We start from the raw sequence: 24452 nt of genomic DNA on the forward strand, positions 1-24452 counted from the left end.
AATATTATCTATACTTGCAGATAGATAATACCTATATTATCTATAGGAAAAGATGAAAATTATGCATCTTTTCCTCAAAACTTCAGAGAAAAGTTTAAATTCTGATATTTTTTTCCCCTCAAAATTCTAACTTTTTTACTCAGAATTCTGGCTTTTTCTTTGGAAAAAACATTTCATTCTGAGATTAAAGTCGGTTCTTTTTTTCAATCTCCGTCTTTCATATGCAAGTCATGTGTGATTTTTCTTTTGCTTTCCAATTATGTCCTACATTGTTTTAGTCTGTTACATAAAATTTAAGGTTTTAACTTGTTTGATTGCAAGAAAATGTGAAAAAGTCCAATGACGCAATGTGTTTGCAGCTTCTGACCCACATTAGCAGAAGAAAATATTCAGAATAAATATGGTTTTACATACAATGGAGAAAGAAACTTCACTGAGCTTTTGCAGCATTTCTCTTTGCAGCATACGGCCATATCAACACATCACAAAAATAATTTGAATTTATAACTAATGCAAACATAAAATTAGCAAGAGCATCTTAAATGTCCTCAAGTTGTTACCAAGAGAGAGCTGCAAGTTTTTACTCAGTCACTGAAAACCTAAAAAAAGTTCTCGCCTACGTACACCTGCATGCTTTTCTCATTAGGGGTGACTGTGCCCCTTACATCTGATGAATGTAGTCATATAACAACATTTAATTGGTCTACATTAAAGCAAAATCCATCGCCTCAACAAGGTAATGTCTTTGCATTGTGAGACGAACTGGGGGGAAACTTTGAAAACCTGTTTTTCTTGATGCCAAGGCAGCGGGAGAGAAAGCATTGGCACAGTTGTCCCCTTCTTGTTTTTGCGCCGCTCCTCTCCATTCGTTCTTTTTTGTGGTTTTCCAAATGAGGTGTGCTCGAGAGACAGGCACGGAGCTCTGTGAAGCCACACTGTTGACATCAGCGAAAAAAAGAAAGAGAGAGGGAGCGATGGAGAAAGACCAAAAGACAAAGCGGCCTCTTAAAGAGCAGCCGGGCTTCAGCAGGAGCTACGGAAAGAGTGCAGGCTCAGCTCTGCAACAAAGAGCAGCGAGGCTGGATGAGAGAGACAGAAGAGTGGGGTGAAGGTGGGGGGTGCTGGTGAAAAGCCCCCTCTGATGTGTCTTTGTGTTCTGTGCCACTCAGCTCCTCTCATCCCCTTATGGAAACACACACACACACACTCACACATAGGCGGAAGACGAGAGGAGAGTGACATAGAAATAAAGCGCAACATGAGATAAGAGCTGCATCAGAGACATGCAGCCACATAGGGAGAAATAAGCAATTATCCTATTAACTTTTGATGACCTAAAAAAGTTGTTTTTACGTTTGCCTTCCTATTTGCCACATGGGAGATGAAGCGAAGAGTCTGTAAATAGAAGAAGTTTGTGTGGCAAAGTGTGGGGATGCGTGCAGACCGGTTGGGTTTGAGTTATGTTATATTTTTCTTGCTTGCTGTTGTAAAACTAAATGTGTTCAGAGGTTTTCTCTTCATTTTATGAATTGAAACCAAAGATTTAATCATACAATATAAACGTGGCTTTTGGCTGTAAAACAGGGTTTCTTAAACTTCATATTCAGAAGTCATGATCTGATTTATAGATGAGCTCAAGCTCTATAACAACCAGTAATGATGAGATTACTTATGTTAGATTTACTTACAGTTTAGCCCAAAATTAAATCTGTAATTGTGTAATATTTTATTTTTTAGCTCTAAGTGGCTCTGATTTCACAAGAAAGTTTTGTTGATCAGTGTAATACTTTTCAAGACTTAACTAGTAATTTCTTTTAGATAAGACTAAAGAAAGCCAGAATAAAACTGGATGCGGACTCATTTGTTTTATTTTTACCCACATTCTGTTTTTATTTATTTGAATTCTGTTCGACAAAATAAGATCATATAGATAAATTAAGAATAAACCACATTTGTCCACATTTATTAGTGTTTTGTTTTTTTTGCAGCACCGTAATCCAGCCACTTATTATTGTGATAAAAATAGTGTTATAAATTTCACTAGAAAGTAAGTAAATGAATAAATTTTGGAAAATGAAAGCTTCGGAAAGGAGCAATAATTTTATTCTTTGTCACTCATGAATAAACTTTTTTCCCCACATGGTTGTCAGCATGAGGGAGATCTCAGCCTCAACTGAACACGTCAAAGCAGGAAAACGCATCAATAGGTTAAAAACCTCAGATTTATTGGATCAAATCCAAAGGTTTTGCAATATTTCTCATTCTTACTTGTCCAAATCCACAATTCTGTTCTCCTTTTCTTCCACTGCTGATCTAGACTATTTTTCTCCACATTTTCTATATCAATCAACTCAGTTCAATTATACAGAAAGATTCAAAGCTGTTTACATACAGAGATGTTTCTCAGCTTGTCTCATGTCAGTATGCCCATTAGGTGACAATAACAAATGTAAAAGCAATAAAATTACTTTCTGACTTTCACGTTAAAGTGAATATTTTTTTATGTCGTGTTGAACAATAATGATTGTTTGATTAAGCTTTAAAGGCCGACATTTGGACTAATTCCTCAAGTTTTTGCATCAGAAGTGGATTTTTTTTTTTTTACTTGAGCAGTGATACAAGTTTTGACAAAACACAGAAAGCCAGTTGTATGAAGAAATCTTCATTTTTATAAGATGACAGTACTTCAGTAATGCCTACTAAAATATTTCTGTGACGTTTGCTTATATTCTGGGGGAATTTTTCCTCCGTTTCAGAGATATTTTTTGTCTGCTACTGTCATCTGTTCTGAAGTTGACTAATAATCCAACCAGAGCCAAAGAAGTAGCTTCTCAATATGTCATTGTCGTAATGCTGCCGCTGCTGTAATCTCTCCGTCTGCTTGCCAGGACGACGAGTGCTACGAACAGTCTGCAGACGTTCGGTCGCAGCTCCGCTTCTTCGAGCAGCTGGAGAGGATCGAGAAGCAGAGGAAGGATGAGCAGGAGAGAGAGATCCTTCTGAAAGCCGCTAAAGTGAGTTACCATCACCTCCATCCCGCTTTGTGCGTACGTGTGACAGCGGACATGTGCATGCATGTGTGTGCATGTTGCTCTTGTGTCGGCTCTGACAGATGAATTAGAGTGTGACTCCCGTGGATGAGGTGACCCAGACTGACGGCCCCAGGCCTCCTCTGTCCTGGCGCTTCTTCCCTGGATGCAAGGAGGGAGGGCTGGGATTCATATGACATAAAACTCCCATCCAGCACACAAACCGGACCCTTATCAATCTAAACTGTGTTTCTGCACCAGTCAATTAGCCCGAGATCAGATATCCGTCAGTTCTGAAGGGTGATCTGCATTTCAACGCTGAAAAATCTGACTCTTCTTTCCTTTCATTGAATGCCTTAAATGTGGACCCCAACATGTTCAACCTGTTCACACATCAACCAACATCATTTAAAAAAAATCTGTATCCTTTGAGGCATAAATTAGGAAAATCTTGTAATTCTTCCACTTTTTCTTCTTCTGTGGTACACGTAAAGAAGTAACCAGAAGTAACGGCAAGCATATAAAACTGATTGATTCATCTCCAATAAAACCTTTTATCAACAAATGCTCTTGATTATAAGATGTCGATTAACAATTATGTTACAGATGACCCCTTAAAGAAATAAGAGTACTCAGAAAATGTGAAGCATAAAAATCTGGAAGGTGCTCACAGGAGGTGTGAGGCAATTTGAAAGTCAATGAAAAAAATTCCACACACTGACTCCAAGCTAAAGTTTTTTTTTTCATAAAGGTCTTCCAGTACCAGCCGGAGCTTTCTGTGGTCAAAACCTGTATTTGACCTGTAGCTTGGAGTCATTGTGCAGGCGTTAGGGGGAAAAAAGGATTGGTGAATCAACAGCTGCTGCATTTGTATTAGCTTTAAAACTTGAGGATAAGAGTAGAATCTGTGGAACTTTGTCTTACACTGACATTTTTATTGCTTGTAAGAATTGCTGTACACTTCTCCAACGTTGCATAGGCATCTGGTAACTTATAAATAATAACAATTTACTTGCAAACCACAACTGTAGTCTTCATTTATGTTTTATATGTCAGAAAGCTGCTAGGTGGTCAGTTAAAATATTTCAATCTGTAGAGACTCAGACAGACAAAGGGGTAACCATTAGAAAAGTTTAATGACACTATGATTTAAATCTTTGGCGCTCGGGCCCCGGCTAAGGACATTGATCATCGCAAACTTTGCGATGGGCTTGGATGAGCATTCCATATGCTGAGAGGAACGTCATCCCCCCGGGACCCGGCACTGGTGGTGGAGGCGATGAAGGATGTGGCCTGATGCTGAGCGAGTGGAGGTGAAGGGGTGGAGGTGGGTTGAGCTCAGCTGGAAAGCGCACGACGCCATGGATGGCGGTCCTTATCAGCTGTGGCTTGGACGGTGATTGGACGTAACGAGTCTTGGTCCGGCGTTGAGCAATCAACGGTGATGAGCCGGAAGTTCCGGCTGGATGATGCAGGTGGGGCTAAAAGAGTCTTCCAGCTTGAATTTACGCCTAGGCTTCATTACCAAGCATTCAATTCAAGTTTGTAATTTGAATCAAAAATGAAACATTATGTAGACTAATTACATGCAGAATGATAATGTTTAACCATTTATTTAATTTTGATACATGTGGTTTACAGATCACAGGTAATAGCTGACAGTCACTGACACATGGAGGATGTTAAACCACAAAAACTAATTGTTAAAGAAGCCGGCTGTTCTGAGAGTGCTAAATATAGTAAATATATATCTAAACATATTAATTGAAAGCCGAGTGGAAGGAAAAAGTGCAGCAGGAAAAGATGCAAAAGTCACAGCACTGAGAAGATTGTGAAGAACAGCTAATTCTAGAGTTTGGTTGAGCGCCAGCATAAAGTTTCAAAAATTAGTGATGATTTTGGTGAAGTCATTATGCAGATACATGTGTTTCTTCAGGTTCAAAGTCACCATAACAAACTTGCATGGTGATGCTGATGTTATTTTCTGCCCATACTATCAAATGTACCAATAGCTGATATAAGTAGCAACACCTACTGACTGGTGACCAATCGTTGTACTTGATTGGTCATCAAATTGATCTGACTTAAACTTAATCTGACTTAAAGACAAACTGTGGAGTATTGTAAGGAGGAAGGCTGATCACCTCCGTGCCATGCCGCACTGATGCAGTGATTTGTGCAAGATGAGCCCAAGACATGTTTTTCAGTAGACTGACATTTCTGTAATACATTTTACTAGTCTTCTATAATATCCTTTTTTAAATGTAATTTTAGTTGCAACTTGCATCACAATTAAAGGAAATAAGCTCTTGATAAATACTACTCTATGAATTGTAGTTATATATGATTTCCACAGTTTGAATTGCTAAAGTAGTTTTCTATAATATCCAGATTTATTGAGAGACACTTAAAGTCTAATTATGTTTCTTAAAGTGTCAGTTTATAGAAATACTTAAAAACAATCTAAAACTATTGTCTGTCTTTTATTAGCTTTAATTGAAATGGATTTTAAGGCGTTTGTACATTTGGGACAAATTCTCTCTTTTCACTTATGGGGTGCTAGAAATACTAATAAAATAGGAAATAATAACCTTAGCATATATTATTAATCAGGAATGTATTTGCAGGACAAAATATTATAAGTGGCAATTTTGAATGCTTTAAATTCTTTTGTAGTGAAGGTATTATTTTACATTTTCGATTTCAGTATCATTTCAATTATCAATTATTATTTATGGTAATAAAGAACTATTATAAAAATACATTTCTACATAAAAATCGTACATAATATGAGTTCTGTGTGCTTTAAGTAGCTGTGACACAGGCCTGGTATCCTTATTTGTCTCTTGTTGAGAAGCCATTTGTCTCTTTTCAAATTTAGAAAGTTCACCTCAGACCAAAAAAAAAAAAAAAAAAAATCAAATGAAAATGCCCTGCAGTGCAACATTAGTGGAAAGGTAGGTTAATTTAATTATTTCTGATGGAACTGGGGTCCCACAGTACATACTCTCTTAAAAGCACACCTCACTTTCTTAATTGCATTATTATACTCCAGTCTTTCCATGCAGGGTATTAGAAAAATCCCCTTGTCGATGAACTTTGACCAAATTACCTTAAGACCTGCTTGTTATCTTATGTCTTTTGGAAAAACTATAACATTCCTGCTGGTCAGTTGTGAATAAAGCCCTGGCATCAACACAAACTACAACTCCAAATTGTATTGTTTTAAAAAGAATGGTTTAAAGAAAAAGCTTTTAGATTCCCTATGTCAGCACATGGCTCTGCATTATTAAACACTCCAATCTTCTGCTTTTTTGTCTACTGAATCCTGTTTTGTTAACAGCAATTGCAAATAACTCCTCAAAATAAAATCTGGTTCTTCTTGGAGGAGCTACACTTGAGGCTGTTTGGTTTGCATGAGAGTCGCAGAGGAAAGTTTGACTTCACCCCACAGCTATATCTGTGGCTTTTTGGCTCCTGTTGCCATGGCGTTTTGGTTTAAGGAGAAGTTTGGAAAGCAGATCTTTGCGTAATGATTACACAAGTTGTTCCACTTGCAGTTGCTGAGAAAATACCACAGCTTTGCACATGTGTGTTCAGGCTTTCTGTACATTTATTGGGCATTATAAAGGGACAGATATAGTTATTACTGTTTGATTAGTAAACTGGCTTTTAACTCACTGGGTAACATAACTACTAATGGTCCAAAAAAAAGGCTTCAGCACTAAACTTACAGTTAAAGGGACTGCAAAGCTAACCTAATTCCTTTTCTTAACCAACATATATCAAATACATATTTGTTGGAACTCAATTTTTGATGTATGTTTCTCTCTAAAAATATTTCCATTCTTCTTCATTGTTGTTAGGCTCCGGGAATGGTAGCCTGTGACTTGTCTTTTATTTTTTATGGGTTTTCCTGCAGTACATTATAACGTCACTGGTTCTACAGAGTTCTCAAGATCGTTGTGCAGAAAAGCTAAAATTATCTGACTCCATGTTTTTTTTAATTTTATGGTAAATCAAAATATATCAATTAGTTTTGACAACATTCCCAGCATTAGTGCCTGAATTGAAGCCCTAAGCCATGACACAAACGTCAATGGGATTTGCTGCTGATAGCTGTCTCTGCAGTCATTTTTTTTTATCCTGATAAGAAAAACAATAGATTTTAAACAATGTTCCTACTTTGTATTTTGTACTGTGGCGGACTATTTCTATAGAATTCATAGCTCTTTGAATGTTTTCACATTACATCATGCTACATGCAACCACAACATGTCTTTATATCTTAATGACATTTTATGTGGTAAATCAACAACGCAGTGCACAACTGTGATGAGGAAGGAAAATAAATGGTTTTAAGCATTTTTCACAAATAAATCCACAGTTCAGTGACTAGTTGTGAAATCCACAAATCTGGCCTTACTAGAGTGTTAAGAAGACAAGCGAGCACAGACCACAAACATCCACCCAAAGCTGCAATAAAATGTTTAAATTTCAGGCCTCAAACTCCTGTCTTGCAAAGTTAGATGCCTCATCACACTTTAATCAAATAATTAGTCCAACAGAAGGACTGAACACATTTACTGCATGCTGAGGAGTTAATCTTTCCATTTGTTTTGGATGCATTGAACACACCTGATAGGTACATTGTCTTCAACCCTGGAGGACTGGAGTGTGATACCCTGTAGATAAAAGGATATTCTGTCAAAATGACCTAAGTTCACTCTGAAATTCAACTGACAATCTGTTGCAATACTCGGAAATTATTGTTCGTAGTTGCTCTCCATTTAATGTGGCCAAGCATGAGCTATTTTAAGCAGAATAATTGGCAAACATTTTAGTCTTTCGATGTGCAGTAGAAGACTGTGGTGAACACTTTCGGGTTTTTTTCTACAAAAAATGTAGAGATCCATATATCCTCTCCTTCCATTTAATTCACTGAGTTTAATGGGATTGTTTTGATGTTAAAAATGTATTTTACATGAGGTTTCTAGTCAATACAGCAGCCGACTGTACTGGCCTCAGAAAAGGCAACAGATAAATGAAAAACTGAAAACACAGAAATGTAACTGCGGTTAAAACGCCACCAAAAGCATTGCACTATCACCGACTTACAAAAACATAAAAGACACTGCTAGTTTACACATCCATCCATTAAGTGAAGTGCAGTAGACCTCATCAGCATGTATAGCAGTATCCAGTCCTCATCTCTTCTCTTCTGTGATCCCTGCTGTAAGCAGAGAAACCGGGGCAGCTGGCATAGGAGACTCAGAATGTGCCAGTGGCACCGCTGGTCTCTGTAAACAGTCCATCTGTACCGACCCCTCCCACTCCTCCTCCCACCCTGCTCGCCATGTCTCCTGCTTCAGCACCCGCTAATTTGGCTCCCAGAATTAGAAATCCATTGAAATAATCTCTTCCACTGTCGTCTCCCACCGTTCCTCCTTCACAGCGAGCCTTTCCCTCAACTCTGCCGGCCATTTAAAATATGACTCAGGACTTGAGGGATGCTCTGGCCCACTGGAGGGCAAACACATTAGTCTCAGTTGAGACACCGACCAATACGTGGGCTGCCTGATATATGTAAAGTCAATTAGCAGGAAGGCTTAGGAGTCTCCATCCATGTGAAGAAAAAGAAAGGTGGTAGTAAGGAATGGCTTTGGAAAATCTGGATTTTTGGTAAAATATTGTATAATCTGCCACGTAGAAAGTAACAAGAGAGTAATAGGGCCATACTAAGAGTAAAGTAAATAAATATAACTCCCAGAATAAATTCATTAAATTAAGAGAATAAAATCTACAAGAATAAAGTTGAAATGATACGAGAATAGGGTCATAATTATATCAGTATAAAGTCATAATATTAAGAGAATAAAGCCATACTAGAATGAAGCAGACCTAATACGAGTATAAAGTCATAAAATTATGAGAATAAAGTTGTAATATTCTTGTAATACTGCAACTATATTATTTTCACTGTATTCTTGTATGACCTTATTCTCATAATATTATGACTTTAATTCTTGTAATTTTGACTCGACTCACATTTTTTTAAATGTTCTTAGTGCAGGCCTAATACTTCTTTGTTGAAAGCAGGCAAGGAATAAAGTTTTATGGTCCATTTGACACTGAAGATCTAAAGTTTACTCAAATAATTGCATATATCTTGTTTGCCAACTATAGTCCCTTCCAAAGTATTCATGAATCTTTAACTGTTTCATATTTTAATATGTAACAAAAACCATTTTAATATATTTTATTAGGTTTTATGTGATAAATATTGACCCAAAATAAGTAAAATGATAAAAATTGGGTATTTAGACCTCTCTCAAGTCGATAAATCGACTGGCAGATAAATCAGTACACCCCTATTTCAAAAGCATCTAATTTTGCATTGAAGTCCTAAAAAGACATTGCAATCTGTGATTGTTGTGTGACAACATATAAAGACAGTCAAGGGTCAGCAGTACTCTTAAAAGACAGTGTGTCAGGAATATTATTAGAGCAGAGTCTCGATAGTGCTGCTACATAAAAAGATCCACCTTATACCTGCATTCACAAACAACCCTCAGTCCCTTGTGCCATGATGAGCCTGTTTTGCCCGCAGTGGTCATCTGTACATGTGCATTTGGCTCTGTCGTGAAGGATTTCCAGGGACAAGTACATTCACCCAGATCATAGTGGCTGATTAAAATAGAAGTGCTGTGTTGTTACGCCAGGGACACACAGATAGCCACACTGGCGCACACACAGTGACACACAGTCAGTCGTTGCCACTGACACTCACCAACATCTTCTCCCCTGCGTGTGTGTGTATGCATGTGTGTGCATGCTGGCTCCTGCAGACTTTTTAATAACCTCTTTTGATTAGAATCCCCCCGCAGCAGCTTATTTAGGGCTGGATTTGGAGCAGGTTTAAAGGCCACTGCCCCCCAGGGGGTGCTCCATTGCACTTCTCTGTATTCAGATATGATGTCCTTGACACCTCTGTATCCTGTTCCCATTTTGCACTATTTTTTGCTGCTGCAGCAACAGATGAATAGCAAAAGTGTGCGTGTGTATTGGGAAAGTGGGCCCCTTAAACCAGCTGTTAACCTGTGTCCCTTCCACCCATCCCCGTCCCTCCTGTTTTACTCCACAGAGTCGCTCCAGGCAAGAGGACCCAGAGCAAGCTCGACTGAAACAGAAAGCTAAGGAGGTAAGCTGCTGCGGAGATCATTACCCTTGACATTTCCCCGACACCAGTGCATAAATTTTTCATGCCTCACTACATATGTAATGCCATTTAAAGTCGGACTTAAAAAAGTTTGAGGAATTATTCGCTTCGATTGATGCCAGTTTGTGGAAAATGATTCTCTGCACACCAAAGACACGCTCCACTTCCTCCACCCCTTTGCATTTTTCCATCTATCAAGTCTCCTTGTTATTGAATTCTGTCTAAAGGAGAAATGCATAAAATCTCCATCAGGTTAAAAGCATTATTTCACCTTTATGTACCGTAGTCTAATTTTCATAATTTTGCACATAATTTCTGCAAATGCAGTTTTATCTTACCTAACATTTTACTAATAAATAAATGAAAAAACATTTATTTAAAAAAATAAAGGTATTATTGAGATCATTTTTGTTCATATATATTTTTTGACCTGTACACATTAAACATTTAAAGTAAAGCAATATTATTTCAGGATATTATGATTATGACTTCACTTATTTATTACATTTTTTTTTAAATTAAATTTAAATTTAAACTTAAACAAGACAACATAGATGCTTAAACAATCCACTGCAGTGGATGTGAAAAAAGGATGTTAAAGAATCAGAAAAGAAAAGAAACACGCTCTGATGGAAGACCAGAAAATAGTTTCGTTAGTTTCACAATGTTCTCACTGACGGGAGGTCTGGTTCTTCAAAACAGAATTGTTGCTCAAGCCTACCACTGTGGTACAATAAGAGGCATCTCACAACTCTTTGTTGTGACACTAGCTTGTAGATAAGGGAACAAGCGGTGCAGGTTCTTCCTCATCTGAGTCAATTTAAATTTAAACTTCGGCTTGAGTTGGCAAACCAACTCAATTTATATCTTGATAGCATTGTAGGCAACATTAGCAAATTGACAAATTCTAGCATGTTAGCAAAGTATAGCGTAGTTGCTAATCTTAGCTAATGTTTGTGTTGGGAACAAAAATGACTGAACTTCACAGGAAAAACAGGACTTTGAATGTGTTGTCAGTAATCTTTCTTAGTTAACCTGAAGAAAAGTTATACAGAAATCTGAAGTTATATTCAATTCAGTAATAAAGAGGCAGGCTCACAAATACGCTTATAAAAAATGTCTATACTTCAGCTTTTGGTTTATGTATTCATCTTCAGTCAGTTTAATAGATGAACTCTCACCTTGCCCAGACATTTATAGCTTTGTACTCATGTTAGCGACGGGATCTGGCACCTTTGTTCATTACACACAGAAACACGTCTACCAGCTACTTGCCGCCAAGGTGAGCTTTGATGTTTTATTCATTTATTGAGACCAGGATGATACGAAATAAATTTTCCAGTTCGTCCGTAAAGCTACACTTACGTTAATTATCTAATGCACAGCCGCCCGCAGTGTTCATATCTGCTCACCTGTATAAAGACACCTTCAGCACTCTTCCTGCCGTTCGCTTTGAATCAGCAGCTCCAGGAGGAGCAAAGCTGCCGTACTCCAGGCATCGCGCCAGTCATTTGAAGGATGCTTATTGATCCCTCGAAAAACGACAAAAACCCGGACATTATCATCAATCCATAAAATCCTCCCAGGCCAAACTTGAAAACTGGACATTATGCTCCTAACGCCTAGCTTTCGTCAACAACTGAGGCGGAAAAGAGCGCTGCTCAACGCAAGTAATAACCCGGCCGGAACGGGGTGCTCTAAATAATAAAGTATAATTTAACAAACCTTCGAGGCAGATAAATTTTCCTCGAGGAATTTTAATAATCGAGGAACTCGAATCACTGGAGAAATTGTTTCAGCCCTAATCAACACATTGTCGTTTACAGTTCCCAAGAAAGAGGAGATTCAGAGCTGGAATCCATGTGATTATATTACTAACAGCAAAATTAACATATGACGAATCCAAAAGTGAAGTAAAAATGTAATTAATTAGAAATAAGTTACAGTTGCTAAAATTCAACTGAAAATCAATCAACAAGATCAGTTTTAAGTTTTGTTTTCACTTTTCAGCTTATAGTCAGTATGTTTCATATAGTTTTTTTTCAGCACAATCTCTTGATATTTCTCCTAATTTCTGCTTTACAAATACTCCTGCTTCAGGTCAGCTCTTTTGGCAGATCTGCTTACCCAACCATGCAGCATTCGCACAGCATTTACTAAATGCTAAATTGTTTGCAAACAGGTAAACAGTTTTATAAAACATGCTTGAATGAGGGTTACTAAAATATGCTTCGTATTAACTTTTTGCTGTAGAAATAGTACAAAACTTCCCTCTATTCCCAGTGGGCCCAGGTATGACACCCACACTGGTGTTGTAAATTAACAACTCTTTCAGACTTCCTTTTTTTGATAGGAGAGTGATGTATCTTCTTTGTTTCAACTACAGGTTTTGAATTGAATGGATTCCCAGTGGAGCTCCAGAAAGTAGACTACACATCTTTTAGCGAATGGTTAATGTTGTTTACGCAAACAAGACGGCTCTTTCACACCACAAGTTTGCTTTTTTGTTTTCCTGGTGTGTTTACACCAGAATATCTTCACTTGGTGTTGTCAGTGCTCGCTAACAAGGATCAAGAGCGCTCTGTGGAGCCTATGTAGAGAAATTTGAGTAGGCAGAAGGATGAAACAAGCGAAACTCACCTGTTGTTGTTGATGTAGAAGTTAGGAAGCCAGCATGGTTTCTCCTAAGTAGTTTACTCTTAAAAAGAAAATGCTTTATTCATCCAGCGAAAGTATATTGGGAATGTATGCACTTTTCTAGCTGACAAACTACTTTGGGCTAGAACATTTCCAGACTTTTTCCACCTTACAGCCTCCCATTTAGTGTTGGCGTCTCCAACTCTATTTTGCGGCTTTTCTAATGTCCCTTACTGATTGGTTATTGAACTTGTGACCTTTGAATGACATGTTGGCTTCTCTTACTGCACCTCCAGCACTTTTGTCTTTTTTTCTTCATCTGTCCCAACCATTTCTTTCTAGCAACACTGAGCTCTGCTGCAGTTTTGAACATTTGCACTAGATCTCAGCCTACCCATAAGCCCAACATATGCAAATGAAGTGGTGTAATAGGCATCATGATAGTTGCCCGCAGGGGGGTGGGGTGGGGTGGGGGGGTGGGAGGGCATGTGATCAAAGTGGATCTCCTCCCTGTTAAGTGGCAGTCCGCTTGTCATCTGGATACGGCCAGATTAAAGCGTCATGAAGAGACGCCGTCTTCGTGTGGCACATTTTCATTTTTGTCAGGAATTTTAAGAAGGTTAATTGGAAATGGTTACTTTATGTAACTACCCCACCACCCATTTTACTGACACACACAAACACCCCCCCTCCCTCCTCCTCCAGCATCCCTCACCTCTTTCTGTTTTGCTTAATGGCCGTCGTTTCTCAGCCCCCGCGCCTCTCCGGTTTTCATCACCTGACTGGCTCAAGGGGACAGAGCTGGCTGTTTGTGTCACTGCAGAGTCTGTCGGCAGCTCACACATCTGCGCAAATTTCATCAGGATAATGAGCCCGAGCTGCTCTTCCAGGCGACAGCCAGAGGAGCCAGCCTCTCTGTAAGCCCCTCTGCACAAAGCAACCACTGCCTCCATCAAACTAGCATCAAATCGTACAGATGGAATCACACTGTTATGTTCTTCAACCAAATGTTTGCTTCAGGTATGGGCCAACTTAATATAATATTCAACATTCCAAAAATAAATTGTTGGCAGATTGCATAGAACTTGAAACATCATTATTTAAAAATATTACTAAAAATAATATTAATAATGTTTATGACCATTACTGATGGTCATAAACAAAGTATAAATGGACACAGAGTACTCAACCAATCCTTTCTGAAAGACATATTCACTGCATCATTCTATATTGAACATTGAAATCACAACTCATATTTTCTTAAGAGAGCACCCTTCCTCTTAGAGTCCCCCACTCAGCTCCTTCAGACTAGTGCCAGCAGCAATTAGTAAACATTTGGTGGACCTGCACATTTTTACAACTCAAGGTAACATGGTTACTTGATTGTGCTATAAAATGGCTCTGCGTCCTTGTGAAATACATAGTATTGCCTCTTTAACTCTTTTTTTTCTTTTCCCAATATCCCCACTACTGTTTCTGAGCACTGGCATCTTCACCACTAAAGATATATATCCAGTGAGGGCATCAAGGGCAGTTTAGTCTATTCAATTGGCCAATATTGTTACTGGCTTGCTGAATTTTCATTCATGCCAAGTGAAATAGAATTTCTTAGTAAATATTGTGTACTAGCATTCCTCTGCAATAGCAATGTTGCACTCATTTTTATATATAAAGAAGCTGTAGTATATTCCCAAGTAAAATGACAATGTACAAAATTTACCAATTACCAAAAGTTTAGTCTTCCGTTTTGTTGTATTAAGATTTTTTTACATACAGTGCTGTGAAGGGATGAACCATGCCTCTCACAGTGTCGACTTCTTTATTATAACTATCTAAATACTTCCCCCTTTCCAAAGAGATGGAGCTACTTCTAAAACAACACCACTGACAGAGCCACACGCGAAATTGTTCGCTGTTGCAACTACAGCAACACTCTTAAGGTAATCACTTTGCTGTGGATCTTTAGTAAACTGAGAGCACCAATACACAGCTAGCCTCCCGATGTCTCAAAACCGACAACTAACGTTACAGTTACACCCACCTAGTCCACCTAGAGTTGCTTTTATTTGAACAAATCTCATGCAAACACACTGATCAGTTATTACTGCATAGCAGACCAAGGGAAAATCAGGAATTCGTAATATGAAGAACAAACTGAAGATGGGTCTTTAACAATAATGCAAAAACAACTGAAAGTGAATGAGAACAACATAGAACAAACCAGTTTAATGAGACAATCTCTGCAGCTTTAAATGTGCATAGATGCACATTTAAAGCTGCATTGATAAATCTGTTAGTAAGTTCCAAAAATGTCATTGTGATTTTTTCTCTTAAGATAACCTCCTGTGTTTTGGTGTTTTTGCAGCTTTGCTTTAGCAGCAAGAGTCTCTAAACTTTTCTTCTTCCATGGGTTGGAGTCTGCGAAGACATTTGTTCAAGTACCAGAACCACCTGAACCAAACTTTACCTCAGCCAGTGCTAACTGAAAAACAGCTATCAGCAACATTCATATATTACAGAAACCTTTTTTTACAATATATATCATTTTATCTATTTAGCAATCCATTACCATTTGAAACCTCCTTATGGCAATTTTAGTGTCTCTAAATATGTTTCCAGTGCCAGCTCTGAAGTTTAGAAAATTGTCACCTTAAAAGTCCAGATGCCTAATTGCTGCAGTTTTTCTACACAAATCAGTGTTTTATTTTATATTTCTGCACACACCTAATTTAAGTACACAACAGTTTTTAATTTTAGACTTATAAAATACTGAACATATTTGCAGCGAAAATATTAGTGACACCAAGGATGGATTAACAAAGTGTAGGATGAAAGCTTAGCGTAACCAAGTGACACCCTACTATCTGAAGTGTTGTTTGCTCAACTGTGAGTGATTAAAAGGAGGGTTTGTCAGATCCAGAGTCAGAAACTTAATTTATTGCAGAGATTTTAACAATAAATTTTTTTTACAAAATGCAGACTTCATATGTTGAAAGGTTGTGTGATCTTATGAAATTCAAGTGAATCCCTGTTCAAATAGGGAAAGATCAGAGGATATGGCTGGCCATGGGGCATTTGCTTAATCTGGCCACCTGCTTCATGCAAATACACAACGTGCTCCCTATCAAACTTTAGCAAGAACCAGTAAAGTTGTGCAATCCAATGAAGAGACGCCTTCAATCACTGTTTTGACTGACACTTTGCAACTCTACCCGGCTGTCTTTGTGAATCTTGTGAAAACAAAATTTTGTAACCAGCAGTCCTGTCACATAGCTGCTGCAGAGGTGTAGCGTGAGAGATAGTCTGTTTCCTTCATTCACTACCATTTGGCCAAAAGGTCAGATGGGCTATTTCAGAAATGCCCCTAGTGAAAATCAATGGGCAAATTGTGGAGTTCAGTTCCTGTTTGTTGTTGTCATTGGTGGGTCTCTGTGTTCTCACTCTCCCAGTGCTAAGGCAGAAGAAGTAAAAGGGGGGATCAGGACTCGAGCATTGAGACCAAGAGAAAAAGACAGGGATGGACACAGAGAGACAAAGACAAAGAGATGGAAAGCAAACAGAGGCTGTGGGGTTCGGGGACCAGTTAAAAGATGGAGAGGGAGTTATGGCCAGTAGAGATACATCACAATGTCAGACACACAGACACACTGCAGCCATAAATTTATCATTGCAGCCACGTCTGCAGGCACAACTGGACACCAGGAAAGAGTGAGGTAAAGAGGAAGAGTGGAGAGAGGACAGGAGAAGAGCGACGACGGGAAAGGGAGAAGACAAATAGGCTAACACAACTGACCAAAAACTGTCCGAAAGCTCCTGGAGTCCACCGAAAACAAACTGTTTTCTAACATTGATATTTCTGCAGGATGTTCACATGAGCTGCTTAGCAGAGGGTTGTCCAAGCTGGACGTTCCTGAGAAATCACAGAGTAAACACTCAACTCACTTTGGGATGCAAATGATTTCTTTGTCCTACAAACAATTTCAAATAGAAGAAAGCTTCTGACAATTTTCACAACTTTTTATTAGTGGAAGTTTTTGTATATGTAGTCACAATTACTTAACAAGTTTCTGTCATTTTCTAAATACTGATGGTCATAAACAATCTCATCAGTTTGGTAGTTATGATTTCTACTTAGTCAGTCGGTTGTTGAACACCTTGAGAAACATCATTTTGGATCTAGTGCTTCTTCATGTAGTTGACACTAGTAGGCAGGTAAAAAGTACAAAAATATGTTCAACAACTATTTTTGGATCCTTTCCTTTTCCGGACAGGATCCAAAGAAGTTTATGTAAGTCATGGTTAGAGCCTTTATGAATTATTCTGTTTTTCTGAAACAATGTTACGCTTCATGCTTATGCTTGCATCAGGTCTGCAGACAGAGCAACAAATTATTTAGCAACAAATTTCTAAAGATGAACATGCATGCAGAACCACATTTTACCAGGGTGCTTGCCACACTTTTAAGTTTCTTGTTTAGAAAAAATAATCACAAATAATGTTTTATTTGTGTTTCTTGTCAAAATGTAAAAGAGTGTAATGGTTACATAAGTAGCTTTGCAAGTCTTCAGTCTGGTGCATTGGCCTCAATTAACCCTATCTTGAAGGACAGTTTTCTTTACAGAGACTTCAGTATCTATTTTATTTATTGTTTTAATTTTGTTCACTTATTTTGAATATTAAAATGTATTCCAGTTCCAAAGTTAAATGTTTGAGTCTTTGAGAGAGTGGTCTTGTATTATTTTTGCCTTCACCATAACTTGAAAATGATCTCAAAGCAACAATATTATTATTTAACGCAATAAATTCTGCGACAAGTTATCATCCAGCAAAATTTTTTATTGTGACAGGCTTGGTGAGTGCTTCCCTGCTCTTTGTACGACTTTTGTTTAGAATAATTTTTTTGTGTTGTAACATATGATGTAATCTCTTAGTCTGGGATTGTTTTATGGCCAGTTTAATACTAAAGTGTTGCTCAAATCTTGCCTGAACTCAACTATAAACCTTCCACAGTCTTACGCATATGTGACTTTTCATACTGCATAAACATAATATGTTAGATTATAAGACTTTCTACACATCATTCCTATCACTTAAATCCTTACCATTTGATTGAGAAGCATCCACCAGGCTTTAACACCAACATATGCGTCTTGATTAGCTTGGCCTCCTTCACAAGTGATCGGGTCATGGAGATCCTGGAATCCACCCACACTGTAATCCCCATCAGCTACAGCCTTATACGTTTTCTCTCCGCAAAAGAGAGATTCTTGTGTGTCAGAGGACAATGTAGCTACTTCGTAGTTTTCATTAGACCGGTTATATCTGGGAGTTCATAGGCTCTCATCCTCTGGCCCTCCACAAACCGCTCTGCTCAAAGAGGCGCTCTCGCCCATCAGGTAGGCCTGAGGGCGAAAGCCTGCTGCCCTCCTCCACATTCTCTCTCTTTCTGTGCCGACTTTCAAACAGAATTCCTGCTGTTCTGTGTGTCCCGACTCATAGTTATGTTCTTGTCTTCTGGCCTTAAAGACACAGTGTAATAATTTCACCGGACTTGCAGCACTCGCACAATAGACACACACAAATGCTCGGCTGAAGGGAAGCAAGCTTTTATTCCCCTTTATGTGTGCAATAATGATTGATTAGTTTAGTGTCTTTTGAGTTTGTATGATTTCTTTTATTCTGTTATTTTAATTGTGTACAAAACAGCTTGACAAAGATAGATTAATTACCACATAAGAATGGCTTGTTTTGTCTTCCAGATATGCAGGCTACTACATAACACACGGTTACCCTATTTTTATTTGTTGCTTTGTTATCTGAAGTCTCAACTTCAGTTTTTTCTTAACCTCAAGACATATTACAAGGAAAAAAAACAGAAGTAGGCTTTAGAAGTACCTTTGGTGTTCCTGTGTGTTTTCGAATATTACAAAGTGCTGTAATGAGAAGGAAAACAACAAAAAAAAGGAGATTTTGCCTCACAGGGAGATAGTGACTCGTCTACTTGCCGCACAAGCCTGTAGGTTCACTTTTCTCTTTGTGCGCTGGAGCACTCCTTGGGACTCCAGCGACAGGGGAATTGGGCGGGCTGAGCTACGCTGGTGGCGAGGTGTCAGCCTCCTGTGCCTGGTATACGAGTAGGAGGGAGGCAGGACATGTTTCAATTAGGCAACAACCACCATGTGCATGTGTATAGAAAAGGAGGGAAGATTAGCTTACCTGTGCCTGCGAACTTTTCCCTGCTGACCTCTTCATAAAATACACTTCCTTGTTCCATTATGCCCTACTTTGTTCTCCTTTGTGTTTGAATGTTAAGGTGTTGCTTTTGTCAAATTCTTACGGGGAGGACAGTAGCTGGGGTCTTCATGAGGTGAGGCTAAGTGTGCCAGGCTGGCCTGCATGTTTCCATTAGATTGTCATGTTGGCTAATTAGAGAGCGGCAGCATGATTCACCTTGTTAATTAGGAGGACTTGCACACCATGTGCCTGCAGGCAGTGTGGGAAAGAAGAGCCCAGCCCCAGAGCCTGTTAGTCGCCTGCTGCCTGTGAAGATTCCCCTTCTCATCTACCTTCACTCCTTTTTCTTTTTTTTTTTTTTTTTGATTTGGAAATGAATAAATCATTGAGATCGTCCTCTCTCGAAGTGTGAATATCTGAGTTCTCATCTTTTCCTGGATGCAAATTAGTCGTGATCAATAGGAGGTGACGAGCGTAGAATCTTAAAAAAAAAGTGAGGCAGGCAGAGAAGACTTCCACATGAAGCATAGAATGAGACAAAGCGAGAACATTTAAAGTAGGAAATTTTCCCTTGGATAAGCAGTATTTTTAATGATCGCCACGCTCCCGCTGCCGATTCAGTACAACGGCATTAGAATTTGCTTAACAACGTTTTTTGACTTCTTTGTTAAACTCTTTTTTTTTTTTTTGGCAAAATGTAAATTACAAATGTTATTAATAGGAATAAGACTTACTTCAAAGTCAGAATTCAGTGTAATCCAATGTTTCACTCAAAATGCCTTTATGTCGTTCGGTTCCTATAAAGTAAGTTGCAGATGAGGAAAAACCGGCGGGTCATGATAGTGACAGTCACATAATGACCTTCGCTTCGGGGACGACTGAGGGCTCTAAATAATTGGTCCTGGTCCCTGGAAGCTCTTGGAGCTTCAGAAGAAAAGGAACAGATTATGCCATGGCTGTTAGTTCATGCATGTATTTTGAATTCATCTCCATAAGTAAAATATTATAATTCCAGACAGGATAAGCAGAACCATTCACACAATACAAAGGTGGAGAGGGAGTGTTCAATGTTCTGGACAGCAAGACATGTAAACAACATGGTGCATCTTAATCAATTAGAATATTGATGAAAAGTTAGTTTCTTCCAGTAATTCTGTTGAAATGTGAAACTCATATAGTATAGATTTGCTTTTTTATGTAAATTTGTATATTTCAACTGCTAATTGTGATGACGTAGACTCACAGCTAATAAAAATGTTCTTTGAAAATGTGAATATTACAAAAGATAAGTAGAAAACTTGTTTTTCATGCAGAAATACAAAATCGGACTGCTGACTTCACAGCTGTCCGACGGATAGTCTCAGGCAGCTTCATCAAGGAGATTAGTCCACTGAAGGTCATTGCTAAACAAACTGACTCTTCAGAGTTCTATATAAAACAATATTAAGGTGTAGTTGAGTGTAAAAAAGAAGTTTGGAGGAGCTGCACAAAGCGTGAACTGTGGCTGGTGTCAGTGGCATCACACACAAACCCCTCCAGGAGTCCAGGACATGTTTCACAACATGAATCAGACACATTGTGAGAAGTGTCTTATCCGAACGAGGGAGAAAATTGACTAATATTACTCAGTGGTTTTGTTTTACAGCAGGACTTACCCACAATAAAACTAACTATCAATCAATCAGCCAATCAATCAATCAATCAATCAATCAATCAATCAATCAATCAATCAATCAATCAATCAATCAATCAATCAATCAATCAATCAATCAATCAATCAATCAATCAATCAATCAATCAATCAATCAATCAACCAATCAATCAATCAATCAATCAACCAATCAAGTTTATTGGTATAGCACATTTCAGCAACAAGGCAGTTCAAAGAGCTTTACATCATACAAAGTCAAAAAAGACACCACACAGTCAACAGTTGAGAAAACCAGCAAACATTTTAGATTTTATCAAGTGTCATTGTTGGTTTAATAGAACATTGTATTACTGCTTTTCACAGTGTGTGATGTGTTGCCAAAAGGCAGATAAAAGACACCAGAAATAATACAATCAGAAAGCCACCTGCACTACCCTAACTCCCCAGCAGCTTATCATCTACATGAAGATCACATTAATGTAGCAATTCATGCTAAAGGAGCCACAACAATGAATCCAACGCATGTACTGTACAATTCTTGAACATAGTTTTCAGCAGACTTACAAATCCTTTTCTGAGAAATATTTCTTTTTCTCTTGCTGTAAGCAAAAAATAACAAAATAATATTGTGTGAGCCATATAAATTTGTGCAGTGAAGCTATATAAGGAGTTTTGAATTGAATAACTAAATTAAATTTGTTTTTTTCACAATGTTCTAATTTGTTGAAATGTCTATAAAATAAATTTTGAGGAACTCTACCTTATATATAATTAATGAGTAAATGTGATGAATCAATGCATGTTTCCATCTAGAACACCTTTTTGGCCCTATTGAGAATAGGAGTGCAGATGGGAAAGGAAAACCTTATTGGGTGCTTCAAATGGCCTCTTTTCCCTGCAGCAAATTAACTGCCAGGCACTTTGCATGAAGAAAAGCCTGAAGATGTAGCTCACAGATGTTCACGTAATGCTGCCCATGTGGGTGTCAGGTGAATGAGATGCATGTATTACCAACGCACATTAAACACACACATAAAGCATCAACACACACTTGATAAGGGGTAGGAGGCTGGCACAAAGAAACGTGTGCAAGAATTTAATGTTGGCGTTGTTGAAATTAAAACACTAAAACACTATCTACTGAATACAGTACATTCTCTATTCATCTGACAAAGATGATCTAATTGTTATGGTCCTTGATGGGCAGAACAATGAAGGTTTAACCATGTACATATTCAGCATTTGTATGCAACATTATTCAAAAGAGGAAAAAGGAAGTACAATAAAAGAAAAAAGTGGTTATAAAGGACAACAAAGTCAATGTTTTTGGCATGGCCATCCAAAGTCACAATCTCAATCATATAGAGAAGTTGTGGGCAGATAATTTTAGTAAATCTCACTGACCTGAAATAGAAAACATTTGGTCAGATTTAACTTCTGACACTGAGCAAAAAATGTTTTTTTTTGTCTTTTTATGCCGTGTATGTATACTTCCAGTTTCAACTGTATTTAGTGAAACTTTGTTCTGAATGCCATTTAAAAATGTTTCAGTAGATGAAGCTGTGGTAAGGTCATAAGTTGTTTAAAAATAGCCGACATCCATGATGGAGAGACTAGTCAATATCTGGGGTCTGTGTTGGCAGTAAACACAATATTTCTTATAGTGGCATTATTGCTTTGTTGTGTCATCAGCACATGTATGACAAAAAATGTCATACATGTGCTGTATGACATTTTAGATTGTGAATAAATGTGGACTGAGAAAGGAACCTTGAGGGACCTCACTTGTGATTTTCTATAATTCCAAATGAGACAAAGTGTTATTCTGCCAGATTTTAACCAATTTACTGACAGGAAATTGGTTAAAATCTGGCAGAATAACAATAGACAGTAAGTTTGTTGTTATTACTTTTATTAAACACAACACTGAGATCCAGTTACACCAGGAAAGAAGATTTCGATGTGTTAGTGCATTTTCAGTACTTTGATATGTTCAGAAATTGGACTGGAGTTTGTGTTTTAAAAGCTAAACTTGTTGTTAAACCCCTTGTTCAATGATCCTTTCTGAATATGTTAGATATTATTGAGGCATTCAGATAAATCTCTATAAGATGTTTAATCACCTTCAGCTTCCATAGTCTGAAGAGATTTAATCGGTCAGAGGAAGTCTCAACAGTGTTTTGCATTTTTGTAAAGCATTAAAGCAGTGCAATTAGACAGGCAGTGTTATCAGTAATGCTTGTCAATCATCAGCATACCTGCAGCCTGACACTGACATGGGTACATGAGAATATAGTGGGACTCTGATATCATGTAATAAATTCTGCTTCTTTCAGCTAATATATTCAATTTAAAGTAGACACAGATTTAAGTTTACTTATTTTGGGAGAGTAAGTCAGCTTTATTTTCTAGATTTGTTTTCCAAATCTGACCAAATGTGCAAACTTTAATTTATAAATACCAGCATGCCTTAAGAAAATGAATGTGGCGATAGTATTTCGTTTGATTTTACAGGCTTCAGAAGTGCAAATCTGCATGCAACTAAACCAAGTCTACGTATGTGAGATAATTTTTTTATTATCCCTAACTACTTTGTGCTACTCTGTCTAAAAATTGGTTCTCCAACCAATGGAATATTGGTTTAGTTTAGTGCTGAAATTATATAAATAATAACTTATTTCTATTTCCTGAGAACTGATGCTCTCAGATAGTCTTTATACAATCTCCTGCACAATGGCTACTGTGTTATGAATTGTAAAAGTTAAGAACTTGCTTGCCCACCTAACGTTGGTTAAACTACTCGCTTTCTACCAATGGCCTTTATTAATAAACTCATTCAACAAATGTAGCATATGTCAAGTCTGCATAATCATAAGAATCCTGCTGGTTGCTGTTCAACCACAGCTTTTCATGGGGGAGGGTTTGAAATTTATCAATTTAAACCCTATGGTCTGCCTTACATACTGTGGTCTTTGCTAGGCAGAAAGCCATTTAGCTTCCTTCACAGCCCCACAGCCGCTTGTGACGTCAAGCTGAGCATGTTCTGCTCTACCAAGGACATCTGTCTGTAAGCGTCTGGAGGGCCGTAAGCAGCCCCCCAGGCCAGACAGAGGGGTGGGGAGAAAAGCCTTTGTTAGAAACAGCAGAAAAGGCGAACGGCAGGTTGGCCATAACTGCTCCTACAGCTCAACTCCCTCCCTATGCCAGCCATATCAGAGAGGTTCTTGCTGTACTTTGGACATGTTTGCATCATAAGGGAACATAATGCTCTGCTTTTTGAGAAGAAAGGAAAATCTTTTATTTCTTGTTTTGCTCTGGAAAGACTTTTATTCTGAGCCACTAGATGTACAAGTGCAGAGAAAGATTGAGTTTTAAATACATCAAAATGCAATAAACAATTGCTATATATATTTTATTTGCTATTTACTCTTTCCCCACAGTATATAAAAGAAAGAATTAAGAAATAAATTAAGAAATGATATTTAATATGTAAAAGATGTGGTTCCAAAATTTATTCATGAAGGGACTTAGTGGAAACCTTCATTCTAAATAATTAATTTCAAATAATATTATTACGAAACTGAGTGAACATGTCTTTCATTTCCAAAGTTATGTATTAAACTTAGTAATGGAAATATTTTTGCATTTCCTAAAACTTTAATTTTTATTTCAACTCACATAT

General features: G+C 37.9%; 1 protein-coding gene across 4 annotated transcripts in view; it reads left to right on the forward strand.

Moving 5' to 3' along the window:
• Nucleotides 1–24452, forward strand: part of LOC122819927 (transcription initiation factor TFIID subunit 4-like) — a 98930-nt gene that overhangs the window by 40255 nt on the left and 34223 nt on the right. For all 4 annotated transcript variants that reach the window (XM_044096996.1, XM_044097005.1, XM_044097017.1 and 1 more), the window contains 2 exons: nt 2889–3014; nt 10174–10230. In XM_044096996.1, coding sequence (XP_043952931.1) covers nt 2889–3014; nt 10174–10230 — 183 coding nt within the window. The remainder of the gene's footprint in view (nt 1–2888; nt 3015–10173; nt 10231–24452) is intronic.

This window comes from Gambusia affinis, linkage group LG02 (assembly GCF_019740435.1).
Source record: "Gambusia affinis linkage group LG02, SWU_Gaff_1.0, whole genome shotgun sequence".
In the NCBI taxonomy this organism is placed as follows: Eukaryota; Metazoa; Chordata; class Actinopteri; order Cyprinodontiformes; family Poeciliidae; genus Gambusia; species Gambusia affinis.